This window comes from Esox lucius, chromosome 16 (assembly GCF_011004845.1).
Source record: "Esox lucius isolate fEsoLuc1 chromosome 16, fEsoLuc1.pri, whole genome shotgun sequence".
In the NCBI taxonomy this organism is placed as follows: Eukaryota; Metazoa; Chordata; class Actinopteri; order Esociformes; family Esocidae; genus Esox; species Esox lucius.
Window position 1 is genome coordinate 34,365,404 of NC_047584.1, and position 21,995 is coordinate 34,387,398.

Sequence of the window (21,995 nt, forward strand, 5' to 3'; positions counted from 1 at the left end):
CCTGGGCTTGACACAAGGGACATGGTGTCTTCCCTCATGTGGTTAACTTTCTCAACCCTTAAGGGAAACTTAAAGCATCTAGACAACCTACAGGTCGGCAGATGATTAAGCCAACAACCTACTGGTGCCGGTCAGAGGATGCCCCCCTAGGACAAACACTCGATCCCCCTCTCCTACATCCCTAAGGAACAGAAAGGACTGACATCCTTCTTTGTCTAGGCAGGAGGACATGGCCCAAATACCTAATAATCCTCTGATATTATACAGACGTGTGTCACAATCAAAGTAAAGATTTACATACCAGCCAATAGAAAGACAGACATTTCTCAAATGTACCTTAGTTCAAAATGTCCATAACACTACACACAGAGACATACACACAGAAACACACACAGAGATATACACACAGAAACACACACAGAGATATACACACAGAAACACACACAGAGATATACACACAGAAACACACACAGAGATATACACACAGAAACCCACACAGCGATATACACACAGAGATATAAACACAGAAACACGATCAGAAATAGCACATAGAAACCCATACAGAGATACACACAGAGAAAACCAAAGAAACACACACAGTTACAAGCATAGATAATATCCAGATACACCGGACAACATTTCTTTTAATTCTAAAATTAAAAGCAACGTCGTAGTTGAAAATTAAACGCATGTGGAACACTGAACCCGCTTAGTGAAACGCATGCAGAACACCAAACCACCAAACCCATTGGAGCAAGACATGTAGAACACCAAACCCCTTGGAGCAATGCATGTAGAACACCAAACCACCAAACTCCTCAGAGCAACACATGCAGAACACCAAACCCCTTGGAGCAACACATGCAGAACACCAAACCCCTTGGAGCAACGCATGTAGAACACCAAACCACCAAACCCTTCAGAGCAATGCATGTGAAACACCAAACCCCTTGGAGCAACACATGCAGAACACCAAACCACCAAACACCTCGGAGCAATTCATGCAGAAACACCAAATGACCAAACCCCTTGGAGAATTGCATGCGAAACACCAAACCCACAGGTGCCAAGTCCTGCAGCCCAAACATACCATCGCTGACAGCTTCATTGACAAAGCCATGCTTTGAGGATAAGGACAAAAAATATATTAGAGAGAAGAAAAGATACCTCCAACCACAGAATGACACACTAGAGACATAGTAGTGACGTTTTTATGATCCTTTATTATACAGAGATCACTGATGGTTACAATATCAACAACAGAGCACCACGGACATGCTAAACCAGCTGGTGCCAAGAGATTCAAAGGATGACTAATATACAGAACGTTTTCATTAATACTGCAACTGTGGATGTAAATAAGTATTGACTGGTCGGTTCGGTTCTGCTCTGTGTTAGTTTAGATCTAGTGATCGAGGTCTACTGAATTAGAGGAAATGTCTCTTGGTCTGGTGGAGGTCAGGAAGCCCAGTGCTGGATGCAAAACAGGTAGGCGAACAGTAGCACCTATAATATATTTTCAGGAATTTTTAATGCTTTATTAGACAGGGAAATCGGAAAAGGAGGAGGAGAATTGTTTCATTGTATTTAAAGTTCAGATAAATGTTTTAATGTATTCAATGCATGAATCACATCTGTCAGCATCATGACCTTTCTACACTATCGCAGATATCCATGGCTGATCTACCCATGACTTCACCAGTCAGACTGACAGGGTTCGAGATTCTGTTGATCATCATGACTTTTAGACACGGTCATTCATTCTAAACATAATGCTAGGAAACAGACAGACTGAGCGTTGCATCATACTGATCCAAAGCTCACATCAAGAAGAGCTGCATCTCAAGCGAGTAATTATCCACACTGTCCAGCTACACTGAAGTGTTACCAGACCAGGTTCCAGGGCTTTTGCCCAGGATGTTTTTGGTCATCCCCCATTGTGTGATGATGATTGGGCTGTGATCTGGCGAGGTCATTGTGGACTAGACCGATATCAGGACGTCAGCCTCTATAGATGCCTCCGCCCATGTGAAACCACCTCTCACTCACACGCATGAACAACAGGCACACACACGTGTGCACATAGCGGACATGCAACATGTTTAAATATAAACAATAATTAAATAAAACAATGTGTTGCACTAAAACATCTATACAATCAATAAATAATACTATTTATCAGTACCCGTCTATGCCCACGTATTAAAACAAATTACAAATAAACCCAAACAGCTCAGGATTCCGAACAAAGACACTACCTTATCAAGTGTTATAATAATGCATTAGTAATTATTATACAGCTCTTGGATGTTGTCCAAGAGTAAGACGACCTACACATCCAAATTCATATTACAAATCATTGTTAGCCAACGTCAAAGAAATGAATCAGAGATATCATCCACATACAGTAGCAGTGAGAAGCAGAGATGCACATGAAAGGTTAGCTGTACATGCTCCCTCACCGTTATATCAACACACAGTCAGTCTGAAGTTTAGGTGTTTACAGTAGGGAGCCGCAACCACATTAAAACAGTATGTCGGCCATCTTTTGCCAAGGTTCGGGCTTGTGTGGAGCCAGCCTGACCAGGAGGGGGCGCAGTAAGAGGACAGGGTGGGTTTTAGTGACTGCTAAAAAAGCAGCAGAACACGTATTTGGATAATCTTAAAACCATAAACTACCAATTAAATTGTTATAACTTTGGCCAGAGAACGTAAACGCAAAGAAAGACAGCATATGTACAACTCCATTAAGAGAATTGTGCTTCTCGGGGGAACTTCGTACCTTTTAACAGGTGAATGGAAATGCTCAGGACTGTTTGGATTCTTGGGTCAATTATATATTCTCAGTTCTGATAGATAAAACTGTTCTTTAATATGTAACAGTGATGTAGCTTTCTGATGATTCCAACACAGTGATTGGCAGGAAACACAGCTGCTAAATGATGATTAAATGGTGAAAGAGGTGGATCCCACCTCACCCTTTATCAATTAACTAACGACTCCTCATATTTAGGGAAATGGTTTGTCTGGATTCATGGCCAGGATCAGCTAGGCCAAAGCATCTTACAACACAAGGAAAGAAGCAGTAGTGGACATTTGTGATCTGTAACTTTTACATCTATGAGTTTCGTTCAACAAGGTGTTTCTACTGGTATTTCTGTGGCTCAGAATATTCAATATGTAATATAATGTACATTTATATATTCTATGATGGATTTTATATGCTATCAGGTGGTTGAGAGGGATGGTGGGGGAGCTATTTAAAATTCATTAACTGTATTAATACATGGTGTGAAACGTTTGAATTGAATTAATTACAGCAGGAGGTGAATAAAAGGCTGAATGATAAGATGATCCCAGTGCTCATAATGTCTACCAGCAGAGTCACTTGGCGGAGTTCACAGTCCTGACAGAATGCTTTCATGGTACAGCAGCAAGTTAAGGAATGCTTCATCTTTACAAATAAGTTAAGTTAAAATAACATTAGAGAGAATGAGGGAGATAGAGAAAGACAGAGATAGGAAGATGGAGAGAGATGGAAGCGTGATGAGAGAAAGAGTGAGAGATGAGAGAGTTTAAGAGATGTGGTGAGCTTGTGTTGAGGGGATCTTCTGTTCCAATCTACCAAGGTGCTGTTTGACATCTCTTCTCTCTCTAAAAACAAAACATCCACCACACAAGCCATTAGACAGACATAAACATTAAGGTACAGTATGTATCATGAGTGAAATATATGTATCACATATGTACAGTATGTATCATGAATTTAAATTATGTATCGTGTGCAGAGTATATATTATACAAATCCTATTCTAAAAAAGTTGGGACACTGTACAAATTGTGATCAAAAAAGGAATGGAATAATTTACAAATCTCATAAACTTATATTGAATTCACAATAGAATATAGATAACATATCGAATGTTGAAAGTGAGACATTTTGTAATGTCATGCCAAATATTGGCTCATTTCAGATTTCATGAGAGCTACACATTCCAAAAAAGTTGGGACAGGTAATAAGAGGCTGGAAAAGTTAAATGTACAGATAGGAACAGCTGGAGGACCAATTCGCAACTTATTATGTCAATTGGCAACATGATTGGGTATAAAAAGAGCCTCTCAGAGTGGCAGTGTCTCTCAGAAGTCAAGATGGGCAGAGGATCACCAATTCCCCCAATGCTGCAGCGAAAAATAGTGGAGCAATACCAGAAAGGAGTTTCTCAGTGAAAAATTGCAAAGAGTTTGAAGTTATCATCATCTACAGCGCATAACATCATCCAAAGATTCAGAGAATCTGGAGCAAGGGTCAAGGCCAGAAAACCATACTGGATGCCCGTGATCTTCGCGCCCTCAGATGGCACTGCATCACATACAGGAATGAAACTGTAATGGAAATCACAACATGGGCTCAGGAATCCTTCCAGAAAACATTGTCGGTGAACACAATCCACCGTGCCATTCGCCGTTGCCGGCTAAAATATAGGTGAAAAAAGAAGCCGTATCTAAACAGGATCCAGAAGCGCAGGTGTTTTCTCTGGGCCAAGGATCATTTAAAATGAACTGTGGCAAAGTGGAAAAGTGTTCTTTGGTCAGATGAATCAAAATGTAAAGTTCATTTTGGAAAACTGGGACGCCATGTCATCCGGACTAAAGAGGACAAGGACAACCCAAGTTGTTATCAGCGCTCAGTTCAGAAGCCTGCATCTCTGATGGTATGGGGTTGCATGAGTGCGTGTGGCATGGGCATCCTACACATCTGGAAAGGCACCATCAATACTGACAGTTATATCCGAGTTCTAGAACAACATATGCTCCCATCCAGACGTTGTCTCTTTCAGGGAAGACCTTGCATTTTCCAACATGACAATGCCAGACCACATACTGCATCAATTACAATTTCATGGCTGCATAGAAGAAGGATCCGGGTACTGAAATGGCCAGCCTGCAGTCCAGATCTTTGGCGCATCATAAAGAGGAAGGTGCGACAAAGAAGACCTAAGACAGTTGAGCAACTAGAAGCCTGTATTAGACAAGAATGGGACAACATTCCTATTCATAAACTTGAGCAACTTGTCTCCTCAGTCCCCAGACGTTTGCAGTCTGTTATAAAAAGAAGAGGGGATGCCACACAGTGGTAAACATGGTCTTGTCCCAACTCTTTTGAGATGTGCTGATGCCATGAAATTTAAAATCAACATATTTTTCCCTTAAAGTGATACATTTTCTCAGTTTAAACATTTGATATGTCATCTATGTTGTATTCTGAATACAATACTGAAATTTGAAACATCCACATCATTGCATTCTGTTTTTATTCACAATTGCACAGTGTCCCAACTTTTTTGGAATCGGGTTTGTATATGTACCGTATGTATCATGTAAGTACCATATGTATCATGTATGTACCATATGTATCATGTATGTATCATGTATGTATCATGTATGTACTGTATATATCGTATGTACCGTATGTACCGTATGTACCGTATGTATCATGTATGTATCATGTATGTATCATGTATGTACCGTATGTACCGTATGTACCGTATGTATCATGTATGTATCATGTATGTATCATGTATGTACCGTATGTACCGTGTGTATCATGTATGTACCGTATGTACCGTATGTATCATGTTTGTACTGTATGTATCATGTATGTATCATGTATGTACCGTATGTATCATGTATGTATCATGTATGTACCGTATGTACCGTATGTATCATGTACAGCTCCAGAAAAAATTGAGAGACCCACCTTTTTCTTTCCTTTCCAAAAAAGTTGAAAAGGAAAGTTTTGAGTGAGGAACAGAAGCATTAAATTTGCAGTGGTCTAGACAAAGGATGTATATGCTTAAACAAGGAGACGGGACCTAGACACTGACCTATCAACTCGTTAACCCCACTACAACCCCGGGAGAGATCTGCAAAGACGCGCTGTTTCTAGCCTATTCACATGGAAAAAAGGACGTTGGGTGTTAGGCCTTCTGGATCGTTTGTTCATCAGTTCATCTGGTTGCATTTTCACTGTCCATTAAGTGTAATTGTTCTTTTTGTAAGCTTTAATTTGATTTGTGAATAGGCTAGAAACAGCGCGTCTTTGCAGATCTCTCCCGGGGTTGTAGTGGGGTTAACGAGTTGATAGGTCAGTGCCTAGGTCCCGTCTCCTTGTTTAAGCATATGCATCCTTTGTCTAGACCACTGCAAATTGAATGCTTCTGTTCCTCACTCAAAACTTTCCTTTTCAACTTTTTTGGAAAGGAAAGAAAAAGGTGCGTCTCTCAATTTTTTCTGGAGCTGTACATGATACATTCGGTACATACATGATATATACTGTATATACATGATAGTGTATTTACATATATATACACATGATAGTGTATGTATATACATGACAGTGTATGTAACTTGGGTGTTTTTGTGTGTGTAAGCTATCCTTGTTGGTTGAACTTTACCCAGGATAGTGAGTTTGATCCCAAGATCAATCAAACATGGATGACTGTATGTCACACTGTGTGTGTGTGTGTGTATTTCTGTGAGTAACCACTCGCCTGCTCTCTCAGCTACACCATCTCATACTGATTGGCTGTAATGATTCTGGATAGACAGCAGGCCAGTAACATGCCAATCAACTGAGAGAGAGAAATAGAGACAGAAAGATATATAGAAAAAGAGTGGATGTATCTACACAATCAAAACTGAAATGCACTATTACAATATTATTATTGAGGGTTGAGGAAACAGAACATACCACCAATCAGAAAATATCAAACCTGGTTTTAAAGCCTCACTAGAACATACCACCAATCAGAAAATATCAAACCTGGTTTTAAAGCCTCACTAGAACATACCACCAATCAGAATAAATCAAACCTGGTTTTCAAGCCTCACTAGAACATACCACCAATCAGAATAAATCAAACCTGGTTTTAAAGCCTCACTAGAACATACCATCAATCAAAATATATCAAACCTGGTTTTCAAGCCTCACTAGAACATACCACCAATCAGAATAAATCAAACCTGGTTTTAAAGCCTCACTAGAACATACCATCAATCAAAATATATCAAACCTGGTTTTCAAGCCTCAATAGAACATACCATCAATCAAAATATATCAAACCTGGTTTTCAAGCCTCACTAGAACATAACATCAATCAGAAAATATCAAACCTGGTTTTCTAGCCTCACTAGAACATATCATCAATCAGAATAAATCAAACCTGTTTTCAAGCCTGACTATATACAGTAAATCAAACATATCATTTAATGTACAGTACACCATGGGAAACTGTGGTCAGTGATCAAAACCATAGAAAAAATGAACAGACTCAGTGAACACAGACTTGCCCTTGAAAATGGTATACAGATAAAAACCTGATTAAAGATTAAAAACCTGACTCCCAGTAGAGGAACGGCTGTTCAACCATCAAAACAGATCCTGAATCAGAGCTGCAATTTCTGACAAAATTACAAAATAAATATACTTATTCTCTTAAGAAGAACAAGCACCCAATCCATGGAAGGGAGAACACAGAAACATTGTACCTCAGTCAAGGCACTGATATGACCAAACAACAGTTACCTGTGAGAAGGCGATGCCAAACGTTACCCCTGCAATGATGGCCATGTTTGTCTCCAGGAAGGAAGTGACCAGTTCATAACAGCCCTGAAGCACAGCAGAAGGGTTAGTGTGCAACACTTTGGAAGGATCAATGTGTAACACACACAGACACACACCTGCTGGTTGATCTTGGTGTGGTTTATTGTGGTGTTACGCAGGTCCTTCAGACTGCAGTCAGAGGAGTTGGAACAGCAGCTGGGAGGAAAGCCATTGGCAGGGTAGTAGACACTGCCCAACCAGCTGGTATAGTTGTACACCCCACAGCAACGCAGCTAAAGACACACACACACACAGACTATTGATTACATGTTAATGTGTTGTTATATTGGGTTGGTTTTGTTATTGTTTTGACTTACACTGATTTGGACATTGTCCACAGCCAGGCTCTTCTCATCCTCAGCATCATAGTTCAACACAGCATCAGTATACGTTCTTAGGAAGGTGCCCTTTATCTGTAAACACAAAGAGACGCGTGAGATGAGATGCATTTCTACTGGCTGCTGGGGCCAGGTGATCTGTGGGTAATGCTCTCCAGATACTGAAACACTGACCTCATGTCGAAAAACAAAGCCAGAGATTCCAGCAACCAACTCAGCCAGGAACACGAGAGATAAGAACATGGCATACTGCAGAAGGAGAGAGAGAGATGGATGGGAGGGAGGAGAAGAGATGGGTGGGAGGGAAGAGAAGAGATGGGTGGGAGGGAGGAGAAGGAGAGATGGTTGGGAGGGAGGAGAAGGAGAGATTGGTGGGAGGGAGGAGAAGGAGAGATGGGTGGGAGGGAGGAGAAGGAGAGATTGGAGGATGGGAAAACAAGCTATATGCATAAATGGACTCCCACCCAAGCAAACACTCTTTCTCTCTCTCACACACACTCAAACTGTGCTCTGGTATGTGAGCATTTCTCTGTGTCTGTGCATGTGTGTTTGTATGCATGTGTGTGTGTGTGTGTCTGCACCCTCTTCTCTGTCCCCTCACCAGTTTGAGCATCCATGGGCTCCCCCTGCAGGTGGCAAAGCATCCAAACAGGCCGAAGACGATAATGATGGTCCCAGTACCAATGAGGACATACGGAGCATTAGTGGTGTTCTCAGCAATCAGCGAGATATACGGCCCCAGCATGAACTTTCCCCATACTCCTACAGCCAACAGAATCGCCCCAGTGATCTGAAGGGGAGAAGAAACAAGGGAGGGGAAGGAGAACAAGGGGTGGGGAAAGGGGGAGTGGTTAGTTAGAACACAGAGGATTAAAAAGAGGGGTTAGTTAGAAGAGACACAAGAGAGGATACAGATGTTGATATATTAGCTGTACTATTCAGCCATCACTCATGGTCATACTGATGGTCATACTGATTGATGGTGGTACTGATGGTCATACTGATGGTCATACTGATTGATGGTGGTACTGATGGTCATACTGATGGTCATACTGATTGATGGTGGTACTGATGGTCATACTGATTGATGGTGGTACTGATGGTCATACTGATTGATGGTGGTATTGATGGTCATACTGATGGTCACACTGATTGATGGTGGTACTAATGGTAATACTGATGGGGCACTGATGGTAATACTGATGGGGCACTGATGGTAATACTGATGGGGCACTGATGGTCATACTGATGGGGCACTGATGGTCATACTGATGGTGGTACTGGTGGTGGTACTTGTAGTGACTATCCTAGCCTAAATGTCCATTAGCCACTTCGTTAATTGGTTATGGTGATGCTTGTCTTATTACGCGCATTAAATCAATTCAAGCCATGATTTAGTTTGATATTTAATGTAATTTCATAAAGTTTTAACAAATGACTTTGATATTGTTACCGTAGTGCTGAGTGATGGTTCAGAGAGAAAATAATCCTGTAGTGTTAGCTGTAAAGTATCATGGTGATAGCGGTAAGAAACCATAAACTAACCAAGAACAAGTTAAACTTCCCACACCTGTCCACCTAGTGCCCTGGAAGAGTGACATCCCAAAACAACTAGGCAACTGGTACTGATGGTCATACTGATGGTGTTACTGATGGTCAAACTAATGGAGTACTGATGGTGGTAATGATGGTCATACTGATGGTGGTACTGACGGTTATACTGATGGGGTACTTCTGGTGGTGCTGATGGTATGGTGATACTGATGGTATGCATTCCATCATTCCACCTCTCCAATCAGGATCTGATTTTACCAGCAACCTGAGCTGAATGAAATTCTCTACCAGGTAGAACAGAAAAATCAGTAGTCCCCATGGGGCTCACCCAGTCTGGGTTCCCAGGCTAGGAGTTTAACCCCTGCCATAGAGAACCTCCCCATGGGGTTCACCCAGTCCGGGTTCCCAAGCTAGGAGTTTAACCCCTGCCATAGAGAACCTCCCCATGGGGTTCACCCAGTCCGGGTTCCCAAGCTAGGAGTTTAACCCCTGCCATAGAGAACCTCCCCATGGGGCTCACCCAGTCCGGGTTCCCAAGCTAGGAGTTTAACCCCTGCCATAGAGAACCTCCCCATGGGGCTCACCCACCCTCCTCTTCTTTGGTCATCCTAGACACAGATGGAAGGTCAGCGTAGAGTGAAACTGATAGCATGTTTAAATGTAGATGTGAAAAGATCACAGCAGTTTCTGAGGTGTGATAACAGATCGAAGAGTGCAGTATGCGAGAAATAGAGGCAGACAGAGATAGAGACAGACAGAGACAGACAAAGAGGAAGGAATGGGGAATGTTTTTATTTTTCTGTGAAACACGATACAACACACACACACACACACACACACACGCTCATTATCACACACACACACAAGCTCATTATCACACAAACACACACACACGCTCATTATCACACACACACACACACACACACACAGCGAACAAAAAAGACCCTTTGATTCGAGCTGCTTCCTCCTGTTGCACTGTTTGTTGCATTTCTAATCAAGGCGCCTCATAAAGGAGTGTGTTGTTTGAGCCAACTATATGCCCCTGTGTCCCAAAAGAGGGGCTGCCCCCTTTTGGGATGGGGGACAGAATGGGTGCCGATCTGTTGATGACACCCCACCAGCCTGGTGTCAACTCGCAAGAGGTTCCTCTCTGCCTGACGCTGGAACTGGTTCTGCCACAGAGCCAAGCCTCGGGCATGCTCAGTGCCATGCAGGGCCCAGAAGCGGTCTAAATTAATTGACACAGGGCCCCTAAATGTCCTGAAGAGACACATGGCCCCTAATAAACGTCCTGAGGAGACACAGGGCCCCTAAATGTCCTGAAGAGTCACAGGGCCACTAATCAACGTACTGAAGAGACAAAGGGCCCCAAAATGTCCTAAAGAGACACAGGCCCCCTAAGTCAATATCCTGAAGAGACACAGGGCCCCTAAATGTCCTGAAGAGACACAGGGCCCCTAAATGTCCTGAAGAGACACGGCCCCTAAGTCAATATGCTGAAGAGACACAGGGCCCCTAAATGTCCTGAAGAGACACAGGGCCCCTAAGTCCATGACTCAAAGGACAGCTTTCTAGGACACCATGTGTTGGAATATCATGGCATACTGACTTATTTGCTGGCCTTAACTAGTTTACTCAGGTGTGTTAGTGCTGGGCTTTAACAAATACGTGCAAATGTCTGGGATGAAAAAAAACATGGAAAATAACAGAGACAGGAACCACTTGACAGATTACAGTTACAGTGTCTCTATGGTAACAGACATCAACGTAACTCTGAGGTGCTTCATTATCCTAGCGGAGCTCCTCCTCTTTCACACTCCAGTCCTGTCTGAAAACAAACTGTCTAAATATTAAGTGTTTTTTACAAATTAAAATACTGAGAGGCCCCACAAATCTTTGAAACCCACCAAATGATCAAACTTGACATTTTAACCAACATTCAATTATATTTTCTGTTTTAACTGGAAGAATTCTTTTTTCTCATCCAATTATATGACGACAAAACAGTCCGGGGGGCTATTTCTAGTAGCAAGTGAAAACTAAACCCTACATTTAGGATTACAGCTCAGGTCTCTCTTTGTAGCAAACTGTAGCTTAATGTAAATGCTTCAGGGTCTCTCCACCAAATTACTCCCTTTGATATTTGAAGAATTTATGAGCCAATCTAAGATTTTAAAAGAGTGTTAAACGGCTACCCTTTTCCCTCCTTGTTCCCAAAAGAGAAATCCAGATTTTTTTTTAGAACCATTAACATATGCCAGTCGTTAGCACGCCCATCTTCCACCTGTACTGTGCAAACTGCAATCCAAAGAACTTGTTGGAAGAGATAAGCTATCATGACAAGCTGACGACAGTGAAACCCAGGAACCAAACCATCTGAGGAATTTCAAACCACCACCAACAACAAGGGCCTCTCTGAACTCAGCCTCCCGTCAATTACATCAGTCCCATGACCCTAAAAATAAAATGTTGAAATTTAAGTTCTGTTTGAAACCCTCCATGGCCAATGCCTTTAAAAGGGTTCCTTAAAAAATGTATAGGTTCTCCAAAAGTTCTAATTTGAAAAACATCTAAAGATCCTCTAGGAACTTTTTCCAGATTGGTTCTGGCCCTGTTGGGAGTGAGACAGATGGCACTTCCAGTCCAGTCCAGTGCTGCTTCCTGCCGGGTGTGGAACATAATACCAACACTTATAGCTCTGGACACTCCAAGGCTGCACTAAATATAAACAGGTTGCTATGACAGCCGGACTGAGAGGGACAAACACAGCGTTTGACTACCTGCCTTAAAGTAAATGCTGATCCAAGGTCAGATACTAGATATGTCTTTGGGTGTTCAGGTTAGGACTGGGAACAGGGAAAACTGATGCCGCACCCTTTTCTCAAGGCCTTGTCTGTCAGAGATACCTCTCAGGTGGGAGCAGCAGGTGACACTTTGAGATGTGCATCAGAGGACACATGTTTACCTGTCGCACAGCTACTGGGTAGAGAGGGCCATGATCGCAAATTGGACAATCATGAAATTAAGAGGGGAAATGACGAGAGAACAATTGGACTGATTAAATAAACAATAAAGGTCTAAGGTCTGGATCCTTCCTAGTCTCAGAAACACTATTTCAACCCTGACCCCTGTTAATCCATCAGATGTAGAAGTAAACACCTACAATAATATAACCGCATTTTATTTTCGCTAGTTTATTTAAATAAATTCTTCATTTCTCCTTTGGTTTGGGGTTTTCTGTGCTCCACCGGCATACTTTAGTTTGCTCATTTTACTTAAATGACATCAAGCTAATTAGCTAAGCTTGTTGGTCACCGAAAATTGCAGCAGTTAGGTGGCCGTGAATCGTGGTGAATCTACCAGAAAACGTTTGTGTCTGTTGCTGCCTAAAGATGTTGCAGCCCCCCAACAACCCACAGATGCATTGATTGGACTAAGCAATTTTAGATAGACCATGATATGCTAATCATAGTTCCTATGCATTGGCTTACATTAATATCTATCAAAAAAGCAACATAGATTGCAGTTCAAGTAACAGGACCTTCTCCAAAGGACGTCAGCAAGGTGTACCTTAAGGTACTAGAAACAATAGTTAATGTAAGATGGAAACAAGGACATGCATGGTGTTTGTGCAAGTTCTCCCACTTAAAAAGATGAGAGAGGCCTCTCATTTTCATCATAGGTACACTTCAACTATGAGAGACAAAATGAGGAAAGAAAATCCAGAAAATCACATTGTAGGATTTTTTATGAATTCACTGGTAAATTCCTCTGGTAAAATAAGTATTTGGTCACCTACAAACAAGCAAGATTTCTGGCTCTCACAGACCTGTAACTTCTTCTTTAAGAGGCTCCTCTGTCCTCCACTCGTTACCTGTATTAATAGCACCTGTTTTAACTTGTTATCAGTATAAAATACACCTGTCCACAACCTCAAACAGTCACACTCCAAACTCCACTATGGCCAAGACCAAAGAGCTGTCAAAGGCCACCAGAAACAAAATAGACCTGCACCAGGCTGGGATGACAAGCAGCTTGGTGTGAAGAAATCACACTGTGGGAGCAATTATAAGAAAATGGAAGACATACAAGACCACTGATAATATCCTTCGATCCGGGGCTCCACGCAAGATCTCACCCCGTGGGGTCAAAATGATCACAAGAACGTTGAGCAAAAATCCCAGAACCACACGGGGGACCTAGTGAATGACCTGCAGAGAGCTGGGACCACAGTAACAAAGGCTACCATCAGTAACACACTACGCCGCCAGGGACTCAAATCCTGCAGTGCCAGACGTGTCCTCCTGCTTAAGCCAGTACATGTCCAGGCCCGTCTCAGGTTTGCTAGAGAGCATTTGGATGGTCCAGAAGAGGATTGGGAGAATGCCATATGGTCAGATGAAACCAAAATAGAACTTTCTGGTAAAAACTCAACTCGTCGTGTTTGGAGGAGAAAGAATGCTGAGTTGCATCCAAAGAACACCATACCTACTGTGAAGCATGGGGGTGGAAACATCATGCATTGGGGCTTTTTTCTGCAAAGGGACCAGGACGACTGATCTGTGTAAAGGAAAGAATGAATGGTGCCATGTATCGTGAGATTTTGAGTGAAAACCTCCTTCCATCAGCAAGGGCATTGAAGATGAAACGTGGCTGGGTCTTTCAGCATGACAATGATCCCAAACACACCTGAAGGTCCTGGAGTGGCCTAGCCAGTTACCAGATCTCAACCCCATAGAAAATCTTTGGAGGGAGTTGAAAGTCTGTGTTGCCCAGCGACAGCCCCAAAACATCACTGCTCTAGAGGAGATCTGCATGGAGGAATGGGTCAAAATACCAGCAACAGTGTGTGAAAACCTTGTGAAGACACAGAAAACATTTGACCTCTGTCATTGCAAACAAAGGGTATTTAACAAAGTATTGAGATTAACTTTATGAATACTTATTTTCCACCATAATTTACCAATAAATTCATAAAACATCCTACAATGTGATATTCTGAAACAAAATTGAAACAACATTTGTCCTTGGCATTTAAACCATTACCCATCCATACCCAGCAGTGGACAGTCGCAATGCAGCGTACTGTAATAAATAGAACAAGGTAGGTAGTGCAATTAGCACAGTTATGATAACAGCAGCAAAACACACATTTCAATAAATGAACAATATCTTTTCAATCTTGCAAATAAACCCCAATGTTACATGCAGAAGGAGGGGCGTGACAGTCACAGGAGAGGTGGCACAAATGCAGGTTTATTGCTGAACCAAACACTCGTACACCGCGTAAAACAAAAGGTACTGCACAACACAGATAAACCCAAATAATAACGCACAACCAAACAGTAGAGAGCAAAATCTTTTCGTGTTATAAGCATTATTTGTTTCGTGTTAAAAGAAAATAAATGTATGAGATTACATAGCATTTTGTAGGGGACCAGAATATTAGTTCATGTTAACTTATTTTTCATATTAAGTGTTTCGTGTTAAAGTTACAACTACTTTCCAAGGAATTCAGTAGGCTACTTACAGCAAAACATGACTTAGCAAAACCCTTGTTGGCAATCAGAGAGGTCAGATGTTTCTTGTAGTTGGCCACCAGGTTTGCACACATCTCAGGAGGGATTTTGTCCCACTCCTCTTTGCAGATCTTCTCCAAGTCATTCAGGTTTCGAGGCTGACATTTGGCAATTCGAACCTTCAGCTCCCTCTACAGATTCTCTATGGGATTAAGTTCTGGAGACTGGCTAGGCTCCTCCAGGACCTTAATGTGCTTCTTCTTGAGCCACTCCTTTGTTGCCTTGGCCGTGTGTTTTGAGTCATTGTAATGCTGGAATACCAACCCATTTTCAATGCCCTTGCTGAGGGAAGGAGGTTCTCAACCAAGATTTGACGCTACATGTCCCTGTCCATTGTCCCTTTGATGCAGTGAAGTTGTCCTGTCCCCTTAGCAGAAAACACCCCCAAAACATAATGTTTCCACCTCCATGTTTGATGGTGGGGATGGTGTTCTTGGAGTCATAGGCAGCATTCCTCCTCCTCCAAACACGCAAGTTGAGTTGATGCCAAAGAACTTGATTTTGGTCTCATCTGACCATAACACTTTCACCCAGTTCTCCTCTGAATCATTCAGATGTTCATTGGCAAACTTCAGACGGGCCTGTACATGTGCTTTCTTGAGCAGGGAGACCTTACAGGCGCTGCAGGATTTAGGTCCTTCAAGGTGTAGTGTGTTACCAATTGTTTTCTTGGAGACTATGTTCCCAGCTGCTTTGAGATCATTGACAAGATCCTCCTGTGTAGTTCTGGGCTGATTCCTCACTGTTCTCAAGATCATTGCAACTCTACAAGGTGAGATCTTGCATGGAGACCCAGACCGAGGGAGATTGACAGTTCTTTTGTGTTACTTCCATTTGCCAATAATCGCACCAACTGTTGTCAACTTCTCAACAAGCTGCTTGGCGATGGTCTTGTATCCCATACCAGCCTTGTGTAGGTCTACAATCTTGTCCCTGACATCCTTGGACAGCTCTTTAGTCTTGGCCATGGTGGAGAGTTTGGAATCTGATTGATTGATTGCTTCTGTGGACAGGTGTCTTTTATACAGGTAAAAAGATGAGATTAGGAGCACTCCCTTTAAGAGTGTGCTCCTAATCTCAGCTCATTACCTGTATAAAAGACATCTGGGAGCCAGAAATCTTTCTGATTGAGACGGGTCAAATACTTATTTCACTCATTAAAATGCAAATCAATTTAGAACATGTTTTTCTGGATTTTGTTTGTGTTATTCTCTCTCTCACTGTTCAAACAAACCTACCATTAAAATTATAGACTGATCATTTTTATGTCAGTGGGCAAACTTACAAAATCAAATAATCTTTTCCCTCAATGTACTTACATTTGTTGTCCCACTGTGGTAGTGCTAGTGCTAGTTCAAATCCCATCTGACAAACTGCCTTTGTCTTATCTTCGTTTTATTTATATGAATTAAACAAAGATAATTCATATAAATTAAATGAACATTTAACAAGCGTTCCCATAGAGTTGAACTCTTCAGTATATTGAATGCGTACAAATCACTATGCCTGTGAATGTTCCTACGCACGTATCACACAATTGGGAAGCTTCAACTATTGTCAATTGTGCCCGCTATACTAGGCGTGTTTCCGTTCAACAACAAGTGCCTGATTATTGTGTACAATGAATGAAGCCACGTATGGTGGCAACAACTGCTTGCATGCCAATATTAAACGAAAAGGTGAACTGAAATGTGACATTCACTGTTGTGAGAGGGTTGTCAGGAATATCCAAATAATGTAAATCGAATACCTACCCAACGAACGAATATAAGAATATTCGGTTCCAGACCAAATTTTTCTTGAACATAGTTAAGTTATAGCTAGCTTTAAATATTCTGATGGGGCTATACAGTTAGCATCTTCAGAATAGCTCGAACGGTGGAAGGCGGTAACGTGTGTTGTGAGGCAGAGAACCGAGAATTCGTGCCCAGTGTGGAGTCAGTGGAGAAGAATAAACCTGGTAGCAACTGCACGTCAACGTCGGCTTTATATGCTAATAAGATATGGTACAATATACATCATGTTAACCAATGGCGGGAACGGAGACTATGTAGTTGCCCTGGCATCACCCTTTGGAGGGTCCCCACACACCGAAACATCTTACCTAAACAAATATGTTAAAACGCAACTCAGTAGTTTATTTAAAACGTCTATGTTATATTTAACCCTCTTTAGCAGTTGGCACCACATTGCTACTGGACAGATACAAAAATGTTAGGCTACATGAAAGCTACTGATTTGCCTGCATCAACAGCCTCCCTGATCTGATCAGTCTGATACTACTTACGACGCGGCTGCGCGCTACAGCCTACGCATGCCATCAGAGACAATTTCGAAATACAGAGCAAAATATCAAGACGGTCCTCACGCCGACCGTGACAATGTCAATGTGCGCAATAAACACAGTGGAGGATGTCGCATTTCACGTGATTTTGTACGTTACGAAATTCATAACCAAAGTGCATGGTACAATAATCTATAAACATTATTCCACTGATTTGCCCATCGATATGGAAAAACAACAGCACCTCATAGATGGCACATAGGCATGCACTTGACATATTTTCTAAACGGGTACTCAGCAAACGGGCACGTCAAGATGCATCTTAAACATGATTTCTGTACACAACAACAACTATATCGACAAACAGTTTGCGTTGGGGTGATGATAAACCGAGTGTACTTACCCAAAACACAAAGGAGTAAACGATGAGGAGGGTTTTGAGAAAGGTTATCACTGGTTTGGTCTCCATTCTGCCCAATGCCATACCACTGTAACTGAAACGGAGGTTTCTGCATCTGCAAACGTTGCGCTACCACGACTCTCCGCTGGAGGACATTCAGCACAGCGCAGCCGCTAATAGCTGCTCAAGCGGAAATTGGCGATGGTCAAATGTTTTGTCTGTAATGATAAGGATGATTTTTTCTGACACGGCTAATATATTCATAGATTTGCGATGTGTTTTGGTGCAGAGAAAACAACCACAAGAAACATTTTTACTGGATGATTTACTATATGCTAAGACATTGCACAATATATTGGTCTACTGAACATCTGTATTGTAACAATGGAAAAAAAGGTTGGGCAACAGCCTTTAAAAAATACAGTTAGCAGAGGTAGGCCTACTCAGTAAAACAATAGAACATATTTTCAGCCATCCTGCCTATTTTGGCAGTGACTTAAGTATGGGTATAGCTTATTTATATATATGTGTGTGTGTGTGTGGCTGATCATGTGTAAATGAACTGTTACACTTATATAATCGCTTTACTATAGTTTTATAGCAAAGCTTACTTGCGGAAGTAGTGGGCTTATTTCAGTCTAACCTTTTCACCTGGGCTCGCATGACACCCTGTGGTCGATGGTGTTATTGCAACATATTTTACTAAAGTTTTAGGACTATGGCCAGATAATCGGAAATGGTACGGAACACGACGTAGTGTATAATAATTGGTGTCATTCGTTCGGGTCTGTGTGTAGAAACATCATTTCAGATAGTACATTTTATCGTAAAAGTACGTTTAGTGTAAAAGACGATTAGATATTAAAAAGGTAACGTATGCTATTTTTTCCAATACAACACTATCTGTAAATCGACCCGCCCAAGCCCATTTTGCCCGCACATTGTCATTAAAAATTGCCCAATTTATCATGAACCCTCCCCATCTGGCAACACTGCTGACCCCGCGAATGGCATTGGGCTAAAGACTGTAGTGTAGAAATCAGTGCTTTGTTTTGATTGGTCAATCTGACAACAAAACTAAAGCCATCAGCACAACTACACACTAACAGAGAAAACGGACACATTAACTGACAAAACATTCTTCCTTGCTTCCTTTTAGTTTTTTCAAGGGATCTTAGCAAATTTTTTAGTTGTTTTCAGCAAATACATTTTCTTCAGGAAATGTTAGTGAACACTTCTCATTGGCAGAGATAATCCATCCACCTCACAGGTGTGGCATATCAAGATGCTGATTAGACAGCATGATTATTGCACAGGTGTGCCTTAGGCTGGCCACAATAAAAGGCACTCTAAAATGTGCAGTTTCACTATATTGAGGAGGTCCAGGGGGTCTGAAATCCAGTCAGTATCTGGTGTGACCACTATTTGCCTCACGCAGTGCAACTCATCTCCTTCGCATAGAGTTGATCAGTTTGTTTATTGTGGCCTGTGGAATGTTGGTCCACTCCTCTTCAATGGCTGTGCGAAGTTGCTGGATATTGGCAGGACCTGGAACACTCTGTCGTATACGCAAATCCAGAGCATCCCAAACATGCTCAATGGGTGACATGTCCAGTGAGTATGCTGGCCATGCAAGAACTGGGAGGTTTTCAGCTTCCATGAATTGTGTACAGATCCTTGCAACATGGGGCCGTGCATTATCATGCTGCAACATGAGGTGATGGTCGTGGATGAATGGCACAACAATGGGCCTCAGGATCTCGTCACGGTATTTCTGTGCATTCAAAATGCCATCAATAAAATGCACCTGTGTTCGTTGTCCATAACACATGCCTGCCCATACCATAACCCCACCGCCACCATGGGCCATTCGACCCGCAACGTTGACATTAGCAAACCGCTCACCCACACAACGCCATACACACTGTCTGCCATCTGCCCTGTACAGTGAAAACCGGGATTCATCCATGAAGAGAACACCTCTCCAAAGTGCCAGACGCCATCGAATGTGAGCATTTGCCCACTCAAGTCGGTTACGATGAACTGCAGTCAGGTCGAGACCCCGATGAAGATGACGAGCATGCAGATGAGCTTCCCCTGAGACGGTTTCTGACAGTTTGTGCAGAAATTCTTTGGTTATGCAAACCAATTGTTGCAGCAGCTGTCCGGGTGGCTGGTCTCAGACGATCTTGGAGGTGAAGATGCTGGTTGTGAGGCCGGTTGGATGTACTGCCAAATTCTCTGAAACGCCTCTGGACGCCCTTGTGGGTTCTATTACAGGCTCAAAATGGCCAGAAAAATCACTTTCTTCTGAAACTTGTCTGTCTATCCTTGTTCTGAGAAATTAAGGATATTTCATATGATTTTGCCAAGAAAGGGAAGATCTCATTCAACGATGTGTACTACTCCCTTCACAGAACAGCGCAAACTGTCTCTAACCAGAATAGAAAGAGGAGTGGGAGGCCCCAGTGCACAACTGAGCAAGAGGACAAATATATTAGTGTCTAGTTTGAGAAACAGAAGGCTCACAGTTCCTCAACTGGCAGCTTCATTAAATAGTACCCACAAAAAGTTTTTTACAGCGGTTCAGCATACTGAAGGCCTATTGGACAGTTTCATAAAGGGGTTCATAAAGGGGTTCAGCATACTGAAGACCTATTGGACAGTTTCATAAAGGGGTTCAGCATACTGAAGACCTATTGGACAGTTTCATAAAGGGGTTCAGGATACTGAAGGCCTATTTGACAGTTTCATAAAGGGGTTCAGGATACTGAAGGCCTATTTGACAGTTTCATAAAGGGGTTCAGCATACTGAAGGCCTATTGGACAGTTTCATAAAGGGGTTCAGCATACTGAAGACCTATTGGACAGTTTCATAAAGGGGTTCAGCATACTGAAGACCTATTGGACAGTTTCATAAAGGGGTTCAGCATACTGAAGGCCTATTTGACAGTTTCATAAAGGGGATCAACATACTGAAGACCTATTTGACAGTTTCATAAAGGGGTTCAGCATACTGAAGGCCTATTGGACAGTTTCATAAAGGGGTTCAGCATACTGAAGACCTATTGGACAGTTTCATAAAGGGGTTCAGCATACTGAAGACCTATTGGACAGTTTCATAAAGGGGTTCAGCATACTGAAGGCCTATTTGACAGTTTCATAAAGGGGTTCAGCATACTGAAGGAGGGAGGGAGTCCACACAGGAAATCCTCTGTCTGGCTGCGGATAAACACTCTCTGAAATACAGAAAGTTCCAATTGGCTGCCCGATTACATTTTGAAGTAGGGGCAGGTCAAAACCCCCTCTGTCTTGTACTTGTATAAAATGTACCTGTCATTTGCCTTGGTTTGCCATACAGATATGATTAGTATTAAGTCTTGTTGCACTCCGATAGAATATTAACTTGTTCATAATGATTATTATTTGTGTAGACTGCAGAATTTTCATATCCATAGAAAATGGTTTCAGAATAAATTCCCTTTTTTTGCCAATTCAAGCTCAAGTTATTGATCAAGATCATTGAGGAAGGAATAGACCGGCTGTACTGTAGACAGACCACATGGGAATAGCAGGTACTGTAAGCTTCATTGTTGATTAGGACATAGGACACTCTGTCTTGTATTGTTTAATCTAAAGTTTGGTTATATATTACTTTTTCAACACAATTGTTAGCACATGCAAAACTGGTCCAATTAACAAAATAGACAAAATAATTTGTTAAAGTTCCAGAAGGAATACAATTTATGCCAACTCAACTCATAAACCACCTTTTTTCACACACATTTTCCTGTTTTCACACACATTTCAGTTTCATTCAAACTTTTTTGAAAAAACCACACAAAAACTTGTCACCTTGCCATCATATTCAAATTCTAATGATAGCAAATCTAATACTGTCAAAAAGCAGCTGTCGAGGTACAAACACTCACAAGCCTACTTAGTCAACAAGAAATCATTGGACCGACGGATGACAACATCAGAGAGTGAGGAAGAGGAAAGGGAAGAACTTTTGATGAAGTTATGATATTGTACCTGAACATGTTCTTGTACATGGTATAACTTCCACTCAGCATGGTTCCATGGGTAGTATCATTCTATTGAAAGCTTTTGTCACCTAATGCCAAAGTTATAGATTACAGATATTGTGGTTTGCAGAATAATGTTACATTATGTG

General features: G+C 41.9%; 1 protein-coding gene across 1 annotated transcript; it reads right to left on the bottom strand.

Annotated features, from left to right (window-relative positions):
- Positions 1–1,203: 1,203 nt before the first annotated feature.
- LOC105027340 (tetraspanin-7) lies at positions 1,204–17,955 on the bottom strand. The gene is made up of 8 exons (XM_010899416.4): positions 17,822–17,955; positions 8,603–8,791; positions 8,176–8,250; positions 7,981–8,076; positions 7,741–7,896; positions 7,586–7,669; positions 6,552–6,632; positions 1,204–3,654 (listed from the first exon to the last, which is right to left on the bottom strand). The coding sequence occupies exons 1-7, from the start codon at positions 17,900–17,902 to the stop codon at positions 6,564–6,566; spliced, it is 750 nt and encodes a 249-aa protein (XP_010897718.1). The 5' UTR covers positions 17,903–17,955; the 3' UTR covers positions 1,204–3,654; positions 6,552–6,563.
- Between the last annotated feature and the right edge of the window lie 4,040 nt (positions 17,956–21,995).

Bases quoted from the DNA above. Each gene is read 5' to 3' on its own strand.
- LOC105027340 (XM_010899416.4), bottom strand. From the start codon at position 17,902: ATGGCATTGGGCAGAATGGAGACCAAACCAGTGATAACCTTTCTCAAA. The intron at 8,077-8,175 runs GTCAGTGTTTCA...TTGTGTTTACAG, and splicing joins GCTTTGTTTTTCGACATGAG to ATAAAGGGCACCTTCCTAAG. The intron at 7,670-7,740 runs GTGTGTGTCTGT...GCTGTGCTTCAG, and splicing joins ACACCAAGATCAACCAGCAG to GGCTGTTATGAACTGGTCAC.